The sequence below is a fragment of the Panthera tigris genome, chromosome C1 (genome assembly GCF_018350195.1).
Source record: "Panthera tigris isolate Pti1 chromosome C1, P.tigris_Pti1_mat1.1, whole genome shotgun sequence".
Lineage (NCBI taxonomy): Eukaryota > Metazoa > Chordata > Mammalia > Carnivora > Felidae > Panthera > Panthera tigris.
The window spans coordinates 45,361,308-45,381,460 of NC_056667.1; the positions used below are offsets into that span (position 1 = coordinate 45,361,308).

The window sequence follows — 20,153 nt, forward strand, 5'->3', positions numbered from 1 at the left end:
TCACTTTTTAATTTGTAGTGTATTTCCTCCCTATGTGTTGTACTTGTGGGGCCACATTTTCTTTTAGAAGTATCCAGGGAGTGGATGGCATTACAAAACACCTGATTAAAGTACAAGGCAAACTTCTTTCCCCGACATCTGAGGCTTGGTGTAGGCCCCGAGTTTTCTGAACTGCACTGGGTGGTGAAGAAAGTGAAGGAGAAAAAGGCTGCTTTTGAAGGAGGGTCCTTACTGAGAGAATTACGTGCTACAGAAATTAATAAGAGGTGGCCCCTGCCCTCTAAGAGTGCACGCTCGGGGGACAGCACACGCATCTGGGGAGGCGTACTCATGATGCAGCATGACAGGAACGTCCAGGACATGTGTTAGCACGTGTCGCGAAAGCCAGCAGACGCGCAGTACCAGTTTATTGACTAATCCAGTAAACACATTTCAAAGATTCCTTGCTGTCATCTGAACGCCAACAATGTAGGTAAGGCCACACACACAAAAAATTTTAATAAAAAAAAATAAAAATAAAAAAATAAAAATTCAGAACTGGAAACCACCCCCCCACCACCACCCCGACGAGCCAATTAACAATACTGCTGTTGCAACCTACCCTCATTTCCTACCCAAGTTTTAACCCTGAGGAAAAATGAGAAAAGGAGTCTGAGGGAGCCCATCTAATTTCACAGATGCTGAAAAGATGCTACAAAGGGAGAACTGGCAGTTAAAAATGTTGTTCACTCCAGAAGAAATGTCTTATTTGGGGTTTCCCCCCAAAAGGGGAAGGTTTCCCCAACCCTTAAACTAGGTTTCTAGTTTAAGAAAGGATCTATAGTAATCACCAGGATTACTCTAAATGGAAGTAAGTCAAATCCAAATAGAAGGATCAGGGTCATTCTACACTGTGTGACTATCCTAGTGAATTAGGCAACCTTTCACCTACTGACTAATGAAGTCTCAAGCAGTCGGAGCTGGGTCAGCTCAGCCAGGGTCCTAGAGAAGAAAATGGTCTCCACACTAGTCCCTGACTCGGTGAAGAGACACCTGCTACCACAAGTGAGTTGGGTGTACAAGGGAAGTTTCTGTTGGCAAGGCGACCTCAAAAACTAATACCAACTAACAATAATTGACAATAATAATGACCCGTATTCATCAGTGTTCATTCCGCGGCTGGCTAACTATACAGAGATTCACTTCTGCTCTCTCAGGCTCTGTTTCTTCATGTGCAAAATGAAAGGGGTGGTTTCATCAGGTGGCTTAGGGACATTTCTAATTCAGGAGAGTTTTTGCCTTTAGCCTATAGGCATTCTATAAACAAACTGCAGGCTTCATTCCCATGGCGTCCTTATAGGGCGGATTCGCCACCTGCCCGCTATGCCCCTGGGGTAACTGAGGAGCGGTGCTGCTTTCAGTTGGGGAAGAGAGACTGGCCAAGCAGAACCCTCCAGAATTCAAAGGTGCTCATTTATAAACACGAGCTTCAGAAAACATCCCCAAATCTGCAGGCCTTCCCATCCAAAGTGAATTAATGATCGGCAGCTCTTGGCTCTGTCAAAGAAGCAGGTTATCAGCAAAAATGCAGTGTGGGTTGGAAGCAGGTGGGAATTCGCATCAGCTACTGCAGCCAACTGGATACTCTCCTAGGTGATTTAGAGCTGAGCCTCTTTTATTCCTCCTAGGAACCCCTTCCACATAAGTGGCACCACCTAGGGTTTGCAAAGGCCCAAACTGAAGATCAGAAACACGGTCACAGAACAGCAAAGCAGAAATGCCACCGGGTCAGACTGGCTTTGCACAGTCCTGTGCAGTCACCGCACTTCCTATCTTTAGGTGCTTTTGCCCAGACTGAGAAGGGGGTGCCTCTGGTGAACTGGCTGGCCTTCTGTAGTAAGAAATCCCAGAAATGTCTCTGGGGCCACCCTCAGTTGCTCTGGCAGCCCCCCTCCCCCCACTAGGATGGGGATAACAAAATGTGGGCATTCAGATACAGGAGAACTGGCAGCAGTAAAAAAAAAAAAAAAAAAAAAAAAAAAAAAAAAAACAAAAAACCAAAACCCTAGGTGGTTTGCTATAGGAACCCTATTGTTCCAGAGGGAAGCTCTTTTGCCAAAACTCTCCAGGAAGCCACTGCTCTGTGATGCATTTTTCAGCTGTTGAGAGAAAAGGGTAGTTCCTGGGATGTTTCTTCAATGGTACTGGAAACCAGGCCCTTAATCCTTGCAAAGCAGCAAGGAGCCAGCTTCCCTCAGAGGGACAGAATGTCTAGAGTCCTTCTTCCAAATAGAAACATAAAAACTACTCAACTTCCTCCTTACAACCTCTCAAAATGTGTGAATCAGGCAAAAGGGGAGAAGCAGGTAGTGAATCCCAAGGTGGAGAGGGGAGCGTTCAGGCCTCCTCTGCACCCCACCTCCCCTCATGGCCCTGCCCACCTGACCTCTCTGTAGCAGTAAATTACAAAGCCCCCACTGTTCTCTCTGCCCATCCTCCCACAGCCTCCCTACCCGCCCCCCGCCCCCCACACATACATTTTTTTTAAGGGCGAAATGCCAAATAACATTATTCCCCTTCACCATGGTATTGCCATGAGAGCTGCCTGGTATGTGTGCCTGAAAATTGGAAGGTTTTCATGGAAATCTCGGCCTCCACTACAGCTCTCCCTTTGTGGAAATGGACTTGGAAAGAAATGGAAGGGCCTCTAACTGGAACCTAATTGGGCAGACGAGAGCAGAGAGCAAGGCCCCTGGGACTGCTCGGAGGCCTGAGGAATACCTGACTGCCTTCGGAAGCCTGGAACAGGGCTCTGCACACTCGAGAGCCCGCCTTCTCCAGCCACTCATCCGCCTGCACAATGTGGCTCTCTGTAAGGGGCAGCCTCACCCCAGAGTAGGGACCCTACTACAGAACTTCAGGGGAAAGGGGAACACTGTAAGTGCATATATTACCCACAGGTATCCCTGGCTCAGGAGGTCAACGACAGAAAACTGTTTCATACCCCATCTTTTGTTTGTTTTATTTATTTATTTTGAGAAAGAGAGAGAGAGAGCATTAGAAGGGGAGGAGCAGAGAGAGAGGGAGAGAATCCCAACCAGGCTCCATGCTGCCAGTACGGGGCCCAATGCGGGTCTTGAACTCACGATCCGCAAGATTGTGACCTGAGACAAAATCAAGAGTCCGACGGTGGAGCGACCCAGACGCCCCCCACAGCCATCTTAATCAACTGACCACCAAGCAAAACGAAAAATGGTTTTCCGGGTTTGGTCCAGTTTGGTGACAGTTTGGAATTAGCGGACCTAGATAGGAGTCCCTCCCTTCTCTGTTGTGGCACTGTGACCCTAGATTAGTGAATTCTCAGAACCTCCGGATCCTCAAAAGAGGTCATGCAGCCTGGAAGGGCTGCTCTAAGGATTTCCTAAGACGGGGTGTTAAACAGCTGGGCATGACACAAGAGTAGATGCCCTCTGTTTCTTCCTTCCCCCCAAAGCACGGTGGGGAGGGGGACAGATTGCTGAGCACAGGACAGGAACCGTGAGAAATCATCTCTCCTATCACACTCCTTGTACCGCTGGGAGCAAAACCATGTATGTGGGCCCCTGCTTGTCCATCAAGATGACAGAATGGGTCTCGGGGAATTAAGTATTCAACAAACTGGCCCTTCACAAATCCCATCCAAAGGAACGGTTTGATGCCTTTCAGTACACTGACTATACAAAATACTGAAAGACCAGTGCACTTCAAAAGCTTCACAAAAACCCAGGCCTGGGTTTGGCAGGAGTTCCTCAGCCACTGGGTTTTTCTGTGTGTGGTTTATAATAACATGCAAGCCCGATGCCAAGTCCTAATCTATTAAGGGACTGCCAATTAGCAGGGGGCTTAGAGCCGCAGGTTTGAGAACTAGGGAGCAGGTCTAATTAGGGTTCCAAATCATTTCTCTCCATCACCCCCTCTCAGTCTGACACCAGGTATACTGGCCAATTGTTCTGCGCATAACCTTTCTGCATTTCTCAGCACGCTTTGTTTCAAGGCTCCAGGCCTGAAGGCTAGTGCTTATTTTCATGGCTGTCTTTAAGTGTAAAGCTGGGGATTGAACCAAGTTATCCTCTGGACAGCGACCTTTCAGATCTGGCCAATCAACAAAATCATCAGGGGCACTCATGAAAAAATACATTCCAGGCCCTACCCAGACCTACTTAATAACTCAATCAGAATTCCCAAGACAAGGGCCTGAGAATTCTCATTTTTAATGAGCCTTTGAAATGATTCTATTCCCAGGTGATTTGGGAATCACTGCTCTAAAAAGTAAAAGCAATTTCACTGTCGAACTCAAGGGCTTTAAAAAAAATTGACGGGGGCGCCTGGGTGGCTTGGTCGGTTAAGCGTCCGACTTCGGCTCAGGTCATGATCTCACGGTCTGTGAGTTCGAGCCCCGCGCCGGGCTCTGTGCTGACAGCTCAGAGCCTGGAGCCTGTTTTGGATTCTGTGTCTCCCTCTCTCTCTGCCCCTCCCCTGTTCATGCTCTGTCTCTCTCTGTCTCAAAAATAAATAAACGTTAAAAAAAAATTTTTTTTAATAAAAAAATTTAAAAAAATTGACGAATAATATACATAAAATGCAATTTATATATGCATACACCAAATGATTACAATTTTGAACCACAATGAACATCAAATGTTTGCTGAGCACCTACTGTGTGAGAGAAGGGGACAACCGAGGGGAAAAAAACAGGGTTCCTGCCCTCAGAAGAGCTTGCTGTCTAGCGATGCAGTGACATCCCAACAGAAAAGCCAGCCTTTCTTACCCAGGGATCCTGTGAGACTACAAACCCGCGGCTCTTCCTCGCTTTCTCTTTTGCCTCATGGTCAACTTTGCTTTCCAGTCTCTTCGCCAAGATGGCACCAAAAACGCAACAGGATGATTTCAGGCACCAAACATCAGAGGCCTATCTTAGAAGGGGAGGAAAAGCCTGAGAAACATATGGTTTCAAGATCCAGAAGAAAATATGTGCCTTAAGCCTGTCTAGTCTGAACACAGAGAAATAGAGTGGTTCCCTATACAGCAGACAGAGCCCTGGGCTGGGTTTTGAAAGAGCCCAAGGTCGGAGTGTTTCTCAACTTACAGCCTCCGTTCCTCATTGTGCCTCCTGATCTGTTAAAGAGGGGAGACTGGACCTTGTGGTCACACCCGAGAGCATATGTAGCATAAACCCTTTCCCTGGAGCCTTCATCAAAGTTCTCTGCTGAGTCTTCAAGACTGGAAGAATTGTAGCTCTCCAGAACGCTCTCTAAGAAAAGCTCGACTAAATGATCTCTGACCGGCTCTAAAATTAGGTTTCATGTACCCGGCTTTCAAACAAGACTCATTTCTTAGCCGGCAGAGACAGGGCTTTTTCTTTATTCTCTGCAGTGCTGGGTACACAGCAGAGACTCAAAATGAAGGAAGAGGTCTAGGCTAGGCAGTGGCATGGCCAGGCTGCTTTACAAAGATGACTCTGGCAGCCACGTGGAGGACAGACTGGAGCACAGGGCCCTTAGAACTAATGCTCCCTGCTAACTGAGGTGTGACCAACCACCTTCCCGAGGAAAAGCCTTCTGCATTTTTTAGACACATCCCCATCAATTCTGAATAAGATGTATTAAGGCCTCCCACAGCCCTGACGCCATGCTAGGTCCTGGCCAGCACAACTCAAATAAACACTGCCTGCTCTCCGGGAGAGTCTGGGGCTCTTTCCCTCTTTGCTTTTAAACACTTCTCTGAAACGGACTGCTGCGGCCTCTCTGTTCAGACTCTCGGGTTATCTTAACACAGAGCACTATTCAGGAGCACGCCTAGGTGTAGACCGCCGAAGGGGCAATCCATCTATGGGCAACTGAACTACCATGGCTTCGGTGGTGCTCTAAGCAGGTGGATTTGGGGAGTCAGACGCGCCTGGGGCTCATCTCCACCTTAACCAAGTCAGCACACCTCACAGTGACGTGAGAGGAATAAGACACTGGGTGCAAAGATGCTTAATTCAATGCCTGGCACACAGAAACGCCCAACAACCGTTGCTATCGGGACTATGGGATGGCGAACCTTCTGTAACAAGGAGAGAGACAGGTGTTATCCTGGCCCACGAAGAGGGCCACGGTTTACTTTACGTACAGTTGCCGAATATGTTACCACGATGGTCACCAAGCCTTTGGCTTTTTGAGGAGACGTGAGTGAGTGAGTGAGTGAGTGAGTGAGTAAGTGAGTGAGTGAGTGACAATATAGATGATCAGAAAAAGCACACAGGGTTTGGGGTCGATTCAATTTGCATTTGAAGCTTGGATCGGTTTCTTCTTAGTCCTGTGATGTTGGGCAAGCTGCTGAAGTCTGTAAGGCCATCTGTTAGGTGGGGCTAGCTGAGCCACTCCTGAGGGGTGAGTGTGGGGTTGAAACATACAGCATGATATATACAGTGCACTCCGTTCATAGAGGTGATCGTGATCGCTGACGGTCTTTCCTACAAAACCCATCAGAACCAAGAAAGAGGATTAGGGGAGTCCTTTGTCCCCGAGTGGGAGCTCTTCATTTCCTTTCAAGCAGTCAAGGGCAACAACATATGCAGAGTTTTCGAAAACACCAGTTGCCTTTTGGATGTTGGATTATTTCCCGCTAACGGAAAATAACTGGGGATTTTCTCAGCACGGCAGGCTGGTTTGAATGGAATGTCCCTTGGGACTGCCTGGGGCCTTCACTTCATATTGATAGTCTCCATACAGACAGAAACTACTGGTTCACCTTCTCTTCATTCACTTTTTTCCAATCAATATTATTATGCACCCACAATGAACAAAGTACAGATGTGAGGGCAGCTGGGGGTAATCCCGGGTCAAACCCTTTTTTAAAACTCATGTGAGGAAGTTAAGAAAAAGAAGAGTGATCTGCCCGAGCGCACCCAGTGAAAAAGGGACTCAGGTATTTATGTACAGCACGACCCCAAAGGTCACTACTTACAGGCTTCAGGGTCAGCCAGGCCTGAATCTAAGGGCCATTTCCACTCCTGCCTCATGGAGAAGGCTGAGCAGGCCCCGTGCAACCTCCTCTACTCGATAGCTTCAACAGGGGCCTTGGATTTCTTGTGAGCATGGCATCCTCAGGACCATGGCCTGGCTGATGACATCAGCTGGGCACTGTTACGCTGGGTCTGGCCTTCCCTGGGGCCTATTGGGGTGTATGTGATGTTCACGCCAAACTTGGATGAATCGAGTCATAAGGAAACAGAAAAACCCAAAGTGTGGGGCAGTCTTTCGCACAACTCGCCAGAACCCCTCAATAAATTCAATGTTATAAAAAAAGAAAGAAAAGAATCTGCTGCAGATCGTTGGTCTCCTTTGAGACTGAAGAGGCAGTCATCAAATATGCTGAGTGAAATTTGATTAGATCCTGGATCCAAAACACCTATAAAAGACATACTGGGCCCATTCTGCCATTTTGAGGATGGCCCACGTATTAGACATTACTGAATAAATGTTACTTTCCTTACCAATAGTATGTATGTGGGGGTGTAGCACGTACGCACGTGTGTACTCCTAGTTGGCCATAGTCACGCCAAAGAACGAAAAACTAAAAGGGATCTACGAAAAAGAGAAACAAGATAAAAACGGATGACCACTATGTAATATTGATAGGTTTTTCACTCTGAAATGTGATCCGACTGCCAGGGAATCATTGGGATGCCACGGAGCCAAGAGGAATGGAACAATCTGTGCAACAGGTTTAGCAAACACCGCAGAACAATAGAAAGGTTTCACAAAGCATAGTGTATTGTACTTCTCTTCATTTTTAGATAACATGATTACCCAGGTTCCAAGGGTCAAGCAGTTAAATTTAGCAGTTACTAACCATCATCAAACATTGTCTCACACTAATCAAAATCACATCAAGGAAGACATTTTTTTTTTCCCACCGTTCATGGCATTCTCAATTCATGAGTAGAAAACAGGATGTGAGGATAATGCACATTTCAGAGTCACAGAAGCCTAGGTTCAAAGCTCCAGTTACTTGACTTGGGACTTGTTTTCCTCGCATATAAATGGAAGAGTGTTATGGCTTGAAGTGTCTCCTCCTCCCATCCCCAACATGTGTGGACCTCAGAGTGTGAGACTTTATTTGGAGATGGGGTCTTTACAGAGGTAATTCACAGTGAGGTCATCAGGGTGGATCCCAATCCAACATGACAAGTGACCTAATAAAATGGGATATCTGGACGTAGAGAGGCACATGGAGAGAGAACGCCAAGGGCCCAGGAAGATCACCATCTTCGGCCAAGGAGACATGGAACACCTCTTCCCTCACAGCCCTCAGAAGGAACCACTGTGCATCACTTTGATCTTGGACTTCTAGCCGCCAGAGTTGTAAGACAATAGATTTCTGCTGTTTAAGCCACTCAGTGTGTGGTACTTTGTTAATAGAAGCCCTAGCAAACAGGGCCAACAGTACTACCCCAGAGAGAGAATCAATCTGGGGGAGAAGCGGGGAGGAAAGGTACAGGGTTACAGGGTAATCCTTAATTCTGAATAAGGGTAAAGATGAATAACTTTGATTATGGCAATTCTTTGCAACACAGAAAATCATACATATATATATTTACATATATATACCTAAAAAATTAAAAGAAACTCAAATAAAAATGGCTAACAGGATATATGCCCAAATGGTGGTAGAATTTGTGTCAGGTGGTGGATATGAGTGATTTTCTCCCTTTTTCCCAAATTTGGGCGAGTTTAAAACATCAGTGATGAAAAAGAAACTGATAGGTTTAGAAAGAAAGGCTACAGGGGCACCTGGGTGGCTCAGTCAGTTAAGCGTCCGCCTTTGGCTCAGGACATTATCTCGCAGTTCGTGAGTTCGAGCCCCGCAGCAGGCTCTGTGCTCAGAGCTAGCTCAGAGCCTGGAGCCTGTCTTCAGATTCTGTGTCTGAGAGATTCTCTCTCTCTGTCCCTCCCCTGCTCATGCTGTCTCTCTCTCTCAAAAATAAATAAAACAAAAAAAATTTTTTTTTAAAAACTTAAAAAAAGACATTATTTAAAAAAAAGAAAGGCTATAACATTTATGCTAGTGTAAAAATCACTTCAGTTTATCTGTTTGGTTTTTTTTTTCAATTTTTACTGAACAATTTATGTATACCAGGCCCTGAGTTAGGCAACAGGAATACAGAAGTAAAAAGAGAAAGTCCCTGCCTCAGATTTCACTCTCAGGGTTCTACATAGACCTATAGCTATTCTGTTTCTCTCCCAATATATATAGGAATATGGTATTTTCTCCAAATCTTAAACCACCATACAAAATGCTCTCATTCAAAGAGGGAAAGAAAAGTTGTGTGCGTGGTCCAGATATCTACAAACACATGGGACACTTTTCTTCTAAATGTCATTGTTCAATAAACCAATCAGCTGTTATAATGTCTCTGATTGAGTCCAGTTGTCAAAGCGAATTAAGTCCACCTGAATCAAAAGAGAGAGACATGCTGTCCCTACATCTCATGACAACACCTAACTAGGGTGAGAATAACCTAGCCTGGATGCAGATTCAAAGCCCTGGCACCTCTGAATTCAAGTGTGCTGGACTTTGTTGGTCAAGCGCGTCCGTGAAACTACTAGGGGAGGAACAATACTCGTTAACTGCCACCACAAATAATGCTACAAGGCAGAGGCTTAGATCTTGACTCTCAGGAGCCTCTTAGCATGGACTACATTACTGACACCACCCATCTGGGGCACAGAGCACAAATAGTTAAGATCACTAATCTACGAAAAACTGTCCCTCCTTGCTCACATCTCTGAGTCCTGTTGCCCTGAAATCTTAGTTTTCCAAATGTGTGACCCAGAGTCGCTGCGCCTCGTCTAGGTGACAGTCCCGGTTGACCCAGGCCCTCCCAGAATCCTGTCTGTTGTCAAAGGTTCTGCCAAACCCACTCATTTCCTTTCGTTGTTCCCATTGTTCTATCTCGACCCCCACGCCCCCTGCTCCAACCTTACGAAGCAGTTGACAGGAAGTGGGTCTTTACTGCTCATGGACGTTTTTGCTTAGTAGGTACTGTTTAGATACATAAAAATGAAGAAAAGGAAAAAAAAAAAATGAATGGGCTCTGCCAGAATTTATCTTCTCTTCCGTGAGTTATATCGCTGAGTCTCCTCCATGTTTATAGCCCTTCTCTAACCGAACCGTCCCTGCAGGGCTCCATCTGTTGGTGGGGTTGCTGCTGTTTAGAAAATCTGTGAGGCGACTACTGAAGTCTCACTTCAGGGAAGGTCAAATTTAAAAGCCTGTTGGTTGGGAGAGGGCCACACGTATGTGAACGCGGTGGTGGGTGCTTATGAAGAAAGGCAGTCTCCTAGACTTCAAGTCTTCGCGCTCTGGTCAACTCAAGTTTAAGCTCCTTTGTACTGGAATCGTACTCCTTTAACTCAGCTCCATCAACCTAGCGGATAGCAGGTGATGAGAAAATGTTGCACAGATAAGCGGGTGAATCAATGAATTCATGAACGCAGTCACTTTGGGTGGCGAAAGGAAAACCTTTGGTCTCAGGTCAGACATCCTTGCGAGAGTGGTCATGTCTGTGTGTACCTTCACGGATCATTTCCGTCTTCTGCTAAAAGACATACTAGTGTTAAGTCCGCACTATACAGGCTGTGCAGATTAAGCGGACAGAGGAAAGACAACAGCTTCTGAAACCGACTTTCGAGGGTTTTGGAATAAACTCTCACTGTATGGGGAAAGTTTATACTTCCTCCATCGATCCCATAGTCCCTCTCCTCCTCGGCAAGTCCCGGGGCGCTGTTCCAATCCCACACTGCTCTGTGCTGAAGCCAAAGCCCCGTTTCCTGCCTCAAAAGGCCCTTTGTTTGGGCTCTCTTTCCAAATCAGCGTATCCTGAGCTTGAACCCTCTTGCTTTTGAGAACTCCGATGCCTTGGCAGCAGAAGCGTTGGCCAGCAGGTCTGTAGTCCTAACAGCTTTCAAAAACCTCAATGTGAGGGCATGTCTATAGCTAAGAAACTCTGTTTCATGGGAGGGGGGAGACGGAGTATTATTTTAAGAGTTGCAAAAACAACTTCAAATTGACTCTTTAGTCTTTAATTGCTACCAGAAGACTGAGAACTTCTTGTTCCCTTGTATTTAATTAAGATGATAGTTTTAATCAACTTTAAATGATATTGGTTAATATGCTCAGCTTAATCTCTTGGGCAAGTTTTGCCTCAGAACACTGGAATGCATTAAAGACAAAACCCCAGCGTGCACACTCTCTCCCAACTGGAAAACACCTTCCTTTAGCAAGAGCAGCTGGCAAGGTAGCTATCTGTGCAGCTGCCATAGGATTCTCTGGAAGGGCTCCAAAGCTACTTCTCAAAGATCAGATAAACTACGTCTAATCCACACTTTGTATACTACACATGCTATAAATCCAGGTAGCACTCTTCTACACACTTACTGGTTCTGAAGTTTGCCAATTATCTCCGACAGATAACGGTTTCCAAACAAAAAGTTTCTAGGGGGGCAGGGCAGAGGTAGAGGTCAGTGTGGAATAGGCTGCTGTCTGCCAGGGCATCTTCCAATCCTGGGACAACCTCTGAGATAGGGATTACTGCCCCCATTTTACAGATGAGGAAACTGAGTTTCAGAGAGGTTACAATCCTTTCCTTGGGTTGTAAGCTAGCAAATGGTGGAACCACGATTTGAGTCCAGAACTGTCCCAAGACACATCCTTTTTCCATTGTGGCACATTGTTTTTTATAAAATGTTAACACTTTGGGCAAGCGCCGGACTGGGGAAACTTGTTAGGTCAATCTCTTCGTCTCTCTTCTTATGTTGAAATCCTGGGACAGGACTCAGCCATCCAATACGGTCAAGACTCCAAAGTAACTAAGCATTGTGTTAGGTGCAGTCTTTAATATTTTATGACCTCAGCAGATCTTAAAGACCATCTAGGGGTGCCTGGGTGGCTCAGTCGGTTAAGTGCCCGACTGTTGATTTCAGCTCAGGTCATGATATCAGTTTTGTGAGTTTAAGCCCTGTCAATCAGTGGGGTTCAGCGCTGTCAGTGTGGAGCCTGCTTGAGATTCTCCCTCTTACTCTGCCCCTCCCCTGCTCTCACTCTCTCTTTCTCTCTCGAAATATATAAATAAATAAACTTGAAGGAAAAAAAAAAGGCCATCTAATTCAACTGCCCCATTATTTAAGTGAGGAATATTAGACCAACAAAGTTCAGGGCTCTCTTTAAGGCTGTTAACTAGTGCCACAGCTGGGATGACTTCAGATGAGGTGGACGTAGTGAGGGAGTGGGATGAGCAGAAACCAGCCATCAGAATGGATACGCTTTCCCACTTGCAGAGAGGAAGGGGAGGGTGCTTTGAAGAGGGAAGACGTGATCAAAGGCCAGAAGGCAGCCATCTGTGGGGCGTGCCTAGGAAACAATGAGAGCAATATGGCTGAATGTGGATGTCAAGGAGAATACCTGTGTATTCAAAATAAGCCTGGTAGGAACTAGAAACTGTTAACAGTAGATGCCTCTGGGGATTAGAATTTTGAGGGATGATGGGTGAGAGGGTTATTTATTCCCTTTTAACATTATCATATTTTTGGATTTTTTTTTTTTTTTTTTTTTTTTTTTACTGTAAGAATATTTCGCTGTGCTCTGGTATGCTGTGTTAAGGTTTAAAAGGCTTTGTAGATTACTGACACACGGGGTCAGTATCTGATCTGCAAAACGACCAAATCCATAGCGCGCAGGGATGCTTTAAAATAAAGTACTTCCTGGATTTAAACTTGGACCTGCACAAGGTAAGCGTTTTATTTCCTCTGGGTTTTACCCATTTTCCAAGACGGTTAACTTTTCTGAGCCTAGTTTTCCCACCCATAAAATAGGGGTGGGCAGGGGAAACCCTTGGTGCTTGTGCCCAATGCCTTCTGCATTCTAAGACTTTTCTAAAGGATGGTCATCAGTACAGGTCAGGGCTAAGAAAGAAGAACTACTCTGCTGGTGTAATGCCTCATTTGACAACGGTGCCTAACAGCCTTCTCCTGATTTGCCGTCCAAACAACTGTGATTATTACTACCCTCGGTCTCCCCAGACCAATTCTGCCACCCCCGTACAATGTCCGTGTTGAACTTCTAGATTCGTATCTGCCCAGCGTCCGCTCCAGAAGACTCATGGGCAGGGACCACATCCGATTCATCATTAGGTCCCAACACCTAGCGCTTTCCCTGGTACATTAAAGATGCTCAAGGAATATCTGTTGAAATGACACATCATGACCATTTATTCTAGGGCTTTAAGTGATAAAGCTGATTAATATTAATAATGCTAATAATTAACGACACAGTACCAAACATAGTTCATGCTGGATTAAAATTATAGCAAGACAGATTGCATATTAACATAGTCTTTGAGGCAACAGTCATAGAGAAGGAAAGTTACCTGGCCAAGGTGATCCAGTAAAATTAGAAGGTTAGAACAGAAGCCCAGATTTAGATTTCTTTTTCCCAGTTTGGATGTCTTTCCTCCACAGAAGGCCTCCTCTCTCCCTCCATGTAGAAGCCTACCTTCAGACAGGACCAGGTGAGAAAAATCTCTCATTCTAAAAATAGCCCTGGCTTTTTGGGCACTTGGGTGGCTCGGCTGGTTAAGCGATCAACTTTTGATTTTGGCTCAGGTAATGATCTCAGGGTTGTGAGATCGAGCCCTGCGATGATACTGTGGAGCCTGCTTGGGAGTCTCTCTCTCTCTCTCTCTCTCTCTCTCTCTCTCTCTCTCTCTCCCTCTCCCTCTCTCTCCCTCTCTCTCCCTCTCTCTCCCTCTCTCTCCCTCTCTCTCCCTCTCCCTCTCTCTCTCTCTCTGCCCCTCCCCTGCTTACTTGCTCATGCTCTCTAAAAAATAAAAAATATTTTTTAAAAAAGTAAAGAAATAGTTTAAAAATAGCCCTAGCTTTTAAGGTAAGTTAAACACTTTTTTTTTAAAACAGAAGCTGTCGTGGTTAGTACAAATTCAGTCTGTTGACCACAAAACACTGTATGAATGTGAAACTGAACTCAAAATATCTAGCGGCATTTAATTTTGTTACATACTCTCAATTTTCTCAAGTTCATTAGTACTTTATGATGGGCTGTTACAAGTCTAGGAAGCAAAGGGTTGTTTTTTTTTGTTTTTCCCATTTCATCACACTGACTGGCAGGAAGTATGTAGTAAGCATACAGCGTTTAGCATTATAATTATACTTAATAATAATGTAGCTATTTATAGAAAGAAGAGATAGTGTGCCAGCGGCTACCTTAGGATTGTGCAAAATGTTACTTTTCTTTTTTGCTTCTTGTCTCTACTTTCTAAAGTAACTTTTTGCTGACATTTTCTTTAATACAATTTCTTGAGCACCTATTATATGCCAGGAAGTCATAATCTATTAAGATGGAACTTTACAAAAGTGAAAATAAACCAAACGCTCTACCTGAGAAAGATCAACACAAAGTGCTATGAGGGCCCGAAGAAGGTCTAATTCTGCCCAGAGGAAATAGAGTAAGGCTTCACAGATATTGCACTTGAACTGAATATGGGGAGGTACATAGCATACAGTGAACAAAGAGAAAGAATGACAGTGGGGAAGCCAGTGAGCAGTCATAGAAGGGAGACGCCGGGGGGCCAAGGGCATGGAGAAGGGGAAGAGAGAGGGAATGGGAAGCAAGGGAATGAGGAACACAAACAGTTGGCTGGGGCCTCACTCCGAAGGGTCTCAAATACCCTTATTTTGTAGGGGCACCTGGGTGGCTCAGTCGGTTAAGCGTCCAACTCTTGATTTTGGCTCAGATCACAATCTCACGGCTTCATGGGTTTGGGCCCTGCATTGGGCTCTGCGCTGGTGTTGGGAGTGTTGGGATTCTCACTCTCTCCCTCTCTCTGGCCCTCCCCTACTCATGCTGTCTCTCTCTCAAAACAAGTTTTGTTTTTAATTTTTTTTTTAACGTTTATTTATTTTTGAGACAGAGAGAGACAGAGCATGAACAGGGGAGGGGCAGAGAGAGAGAGGGAGACACAGAATCTGAAACAGGCTCCAGGCTCTGAGCAGTCAGCACAGAGCCTGACACGGGGCTCAAACTCACGGACTGTGAGATCATGACCTGAGCCGAAGTCTGACGCTTAACTGACCGAGCCACCCAGGCGCCCCTCAAAACAAGTTTTAAAAACCTAAAAAAAATAAAATAAAAGGTTACTTTGCAGTCAATAAGAGGTCGTAAAAGTCCTGGTCTGAAGAGAAAGGCCTATGCAATCTGAATTGCTGTTTTAGGACACACTCCTTCATTCTTTTTTTCTTTTGTAATGTTTTTTTTATTTATTTTTTGAGACAGAGAGAGACAGAGCACGAGCAGGGGAGGGGCAGAGAAAGAGGGAGACACAGAATCCGAAGCAGGCTCCAGGCTCTGAGCTGTCTGCACAGAGCCCAACATGAGGTTCGAACTCACAAACTGTGACATCATGACCTGAGCCAAAGTCGGAAGCTCAACCGACTGAGCCACCCAGGCGCCCCAAGAAACACTCCTTTATTCTTAATGCATATGGAGGGGAGACACTATCACCTCAGAAATAAAACCTCTGAAGAAATGTTTTCAGCCACAAGTATGTGATAGCATGCATCTAAAATGAGATAGAAACAGGGAGAATGGAGAAGAGAGCAAACTCAGAAGATAATATATATACATACATATATATGTATATATACATACACAAATATATACATATACATATATATACATATACATGTATATACATATATATATGAACACACACACACACACACACATGTATATATCCATTGCATAATACATACATGATTTTACAGCCTAAGGCATTTCCTGTATATTTGTGACACCATACCCTTTGGTCTCAATAGCTCTAACAGGTCAGCAGAAAATGAATTGTCACCCCACTGTATCATTCCTAAAGTTGTAGTGATTTGCCAGGGGACCCCCAACCAATACAGCAAAGCAGGGAAGAGAGCCCAGGATCAGCAAGGAGCTGCTTCCTAGACTCCACATTTTAAGTTTTTCATTTAATCATCCACCCAAGACACCTGGCTGTGTTTTCTAGGTCAACTGATTGTGTACCTATCTTCTCATCTTCTCACCTGCCCCTTAAGGGCAGGATCCACCTCTCCAGATTCTTTGTGTCTCTCTCAGCCTTTGTATGTATCTCAATAAACACTGAAGGATAGATAAGATAGACCGGGAGTCCCAGGAATGTTCTCATCTGTAGTTTTCCGACAACAGAGAATGGTCAATAGCCAAGAATGCACTTTCTCACTGTTTTTTTTTTTTTTTTGTGGGTATTTCCCATTCATCACTGGTCCACAGGGGAGGAACAGCCCTTGCTATGACTCCTATGATCCCAAGTGCCTCTTGCCAGCTGCTTTGCTGCTCTGCATGCTAAGTGTGAAGGGTCTGTACAAAATGGGTCTGCTCTAAGTCCTATTTAACTTTTCCATGGGTCTGTGTTTGTCAAAGCTTCATGCCAACTCTGTCAGAAAAAGAAACGCCACAAAACTTCTTTTAGGAAAAGGAGAAAAAGACCTACTTTATACACTTGCTCTCATGCTAATCATACCACCATTCAAAACCAGATGAATAGGAAACCTACAATAGCCTGGGAAATACACAGAGCCTGTAACCAAAGTGTAGGCTACTTCCCTCAAAATGTTGCATTGCCCCGGGGTCTTTTTAACTCTTTTGGGCAAGACTGATAAGCAACGACGACAGAATCTGAAGTCCCCGATCTCTACACAGAAAAGTCCATCCATTTCTGTATGAAATTGGCAAACTATTCTCCTGCCAGGCCCCTGCCCTTCTTTAATGCTCTACGGAGCTGGAGCTAAGAATCTCCTGCATATTTTCAATAAAAACGGATGCGTGGCATGAGTGACCAGCTCAAAACAGATCCCAGAAAAGCACTTCCCCTGGAATCTTAGTAAACAATCTTTGCTAGTGATTAACTAGTTGAATTATTAATACGTTGTGTCACTACTCACCAGAAAGAGTTGAGACAGGCATTGCTAAGTTCAGAGAAAACTAAAATGAACTCCAACCTGCTCCTTCAGAGTTATTGTGAAATTCAAGTCAGTTAATAATGCCTGTAAAGCCCCTTGCATTACAGCCTGCCAGATAAGTCTCCAGCAAAATGCATGCCCTTCCCCCTTCCAGCCTGAAGGTTTTGAGTCTAATCTCGACCCTCCAGGAATCTGCAAAGCAACAGGCAAAACTAAAAGGCTCTAAATCCCAAATCACACTTGAACACTTTAGAAGGCCTGATCATTTCATTCTAAAACTTTCTGGCTTGCTTGCTTTCTTCATAAGCTTATTATTGAAAATAGAAGCCAGTGCAATTTCCAATGCTAGTCTTCACTCTTGGAGGAAAGAGCGAAGGTGTTGATTGCTTCTTATCCCCAGGCACTCAACCATTTTCCTATCGCAGGATCCCCAGCAAGCCACTCAACCTCTCCCCAAAGGGCAACTGCTTTGTCTTTAAAAATCAGTTATGGTAGTATCTCCCCCTTCGGCATCACACAATTTGATGAGATACACATCATGCGTGACTATACCAGAAGGGCTCAAAAAATGTTCGTTTCCTAGTCTTTTTCCAATTGACATTTGGAGAAAAATATTCTGAATGTGGGGGTATTTGTGTTTTGTTTTGTTAGCTTTCAGGGTTTAGGTAGCCAGAGATCTATCTAGAATGAGAGAAATTAATTGGGGCAAAACAAAATATTTACGCTCAAATTCTCAAATGCATTTGATGGAACTGTTCAGTGAAAGAGATTATTAATTAATAATAACTGTATTTCACCACCCAGACGAGCGGGACTGCAGACACCAAATTTAAGGCAAAATGTTGATTAAAGGTTTTTCAATCATCAGTGGCCCTAGGAAAATTGAACCAAAGGAAAAAAAAAAAATCAAGATGGCTTACTTTCCCATGGGATTGAAAGGCCAGTAGTTTGAATGTTTTGACCCAAGAAGCATATTTTAATTTTCCAGCCAGCCCCTGGAAATCATGCATTCACCCAATGCCTATGATATAGATCTTCCAAAGCAATGGTTTACCAGGTAATGAGTGGAGACCATCCCTCCTGCCTACTTATTGGAGTCACTCTCTCCAAAGAGATTTAAGTGAGAAGCCCATCAAACAAAAGACTCGGCTAAGTTGGTAACATCCTTGGCAATATTTTAAAAATCCTAGCCTGCTGAAAGTAGGTGCAGCTGTTCAAAAGACAACACTATATATTTCATCAAAATGTCCATCAAGGCCAAGATGACAGCCAAGACCAATGCAATGATGAGAACTAATACATCAGGTCATTCTTCCCTAGAAACCAATGGAGGCCAAATTGACCAAATCAGCTACTGTGGGCAAGTGTCTAATGAAATCCACTGTGCGGCTGACAAGCATGTCTGCAACTTCCTGTTGGTGGTCACCAACTCCACAAAAATGTGGGTCATCTGTGGGGAAGAGGCTATTGGGAGAAGTTCTATTCACCGCATCTAATGAAGGTACTGCACCCACAGCCACTAACCAGAAAAGCGCAATTTCTCCATGGGACCCAAAGGTTACATCACACCACAAGCACAGCACATCAAGCCCATGGAACGAAAAGGTCACTAACACAACAACCCATTACTGTTGCCTGATGCCGGTGACAAAGGCTTGGTTCCAGCCCCTCTTCCATTTGGGCCGCCTTCCCATGACCTGGTGGTTTCCTCTGCTCTAGATTCACAGAGCGGCTTCTCCATCCAGGAATGCTCAACCTTTTCACCACCAAAGATACCTGCCACTTCCTTCTTGACCCTCTGTGACCTCTGGAAGATGTCCTTACTTACCAAGTAAACTGTATTTTACATCATTTCTCCGCTTTTGCAAAACAAAGCATAGACAGTGCCAATCCCATCTCCGAATGAGCAGAGATAACCAGCAGGACCAGAGTGAGTGGACAAGTGTCCTTACACATGCAAGTCACAGCACAGAACACCAATGCTTTGACTCATCTAGGCAGAGGCTGATGGTCTGAGTTAGTCCAGTCTAATTGACTGTGGGTAAATAAATGTGCAGTACATGTTAGCTATTTTTGAAGTACAGAAAATAGCATAAGATGCCCCATAATTGCCCTAGTGGAGCTTTACAGGCCCAGAGAACCCAGGGTGAGAATCACAAATATAACTCATGTTGGACAATTCATCATGTGTCACCAATGTGAAAGCCAGCAGGGACTAGTACGGACAAAGGGGGCTTCAGAAGCACCCGGAGAACAAAAGCAGTAAAGCCTGGTCTTATGGGACAGACTGCTTAGCTCTGACCCCAACACTGACACCCACTTGCCCCATAATCTTTAAGAAGTTATTTTTTAACCTCTCTGAACCTCAGTCCTATAAAATGGAGATATTGGTAATAAGGACTCCACAGGCTCATTGGGAGAATTAAATAAGAGAATGAGGGCACACTGCTTAACCCAGTGAGAGGGACATAGTACTCAATAAATGTCAGCAATTAACATTATTTTGGCAGGCCTGAGTCCCAGGCCAGCCCCAACATACATGAGCTGTGTGAACTTGGCCAAATCATTTCCCCTCTCCGAGTTGTAAAACCAAGTCATTGACATCTACCTTATTCTGTTATTGTAGAGATCAAGCGAGACAGCAACTAATGTTCCTATTAATAAAGCTGAGTGTTGGGGCGCCTGGGTGGCTCAGTCTTAAGTATGCGACTTTTGGTTTCGGCTCAGGTCATGATCTCATGGTTTGGGAGTTGGAGCCCCACATCAGGTTCCATACTGACAGCGTGGAACCTGCTTGGGATTCTCTCTCCCTCTCCCTCTCTCTCTCTCTGCCCCTCCCCCCTCGTTCTGTCTCTCTCTCTCTCTCTCTCTCTCTCTCTCAAAGGTAAATAAACTTTAAAAAATAAACAAAGGTGAGTCTCTTCCTCACCCTTTTGTAATATCTGTGGTTTTTCATGCCCTTACCGTTTCATTTGTAGAACAACTTACAGTATGATACTTAAACTAATTCCTAAAGATTTGTGCTTGGGTCTTACGCTCTTTACCATCTCCGGCACCCAGCACAAGTCCAAAAGACAGGTGGTAATTCTCATTTCTGACATGATCATTATGTAC

General features: G+C 44.8%; 1 protein-coding gene across 2 annotated transcripts in view; it reads right to left on the reverse strand.

Moving 5' to 3' along the window:
• The window catches only part of PLPP3 (phospholipid phosphatase 3), an 85,527-nt gene that overhangs the window by 51,680 nt on the left and 13,694 nt on the right, over nt 1-20,153 (reverse strand). The window contains exon 1 of one of the 2 annotated variants that reach the window (XM_007089883.2): nt 7,351-7,355. The exons of the other annotated variant lie outside the window; for it this stretch is intronic. Within the exon in view, the coding sequence (XP_007089945.1) occupies nt 7,351 (1 nt within the window). The 5' untranslated portion in view covers nt 7,352-7,355. Of the gene's footprint in view, nt 1-7,350; nt 7,356-20,153 lie in introns of those variants that run through there. 2 annotated transcript variants of the gene reach the window in all.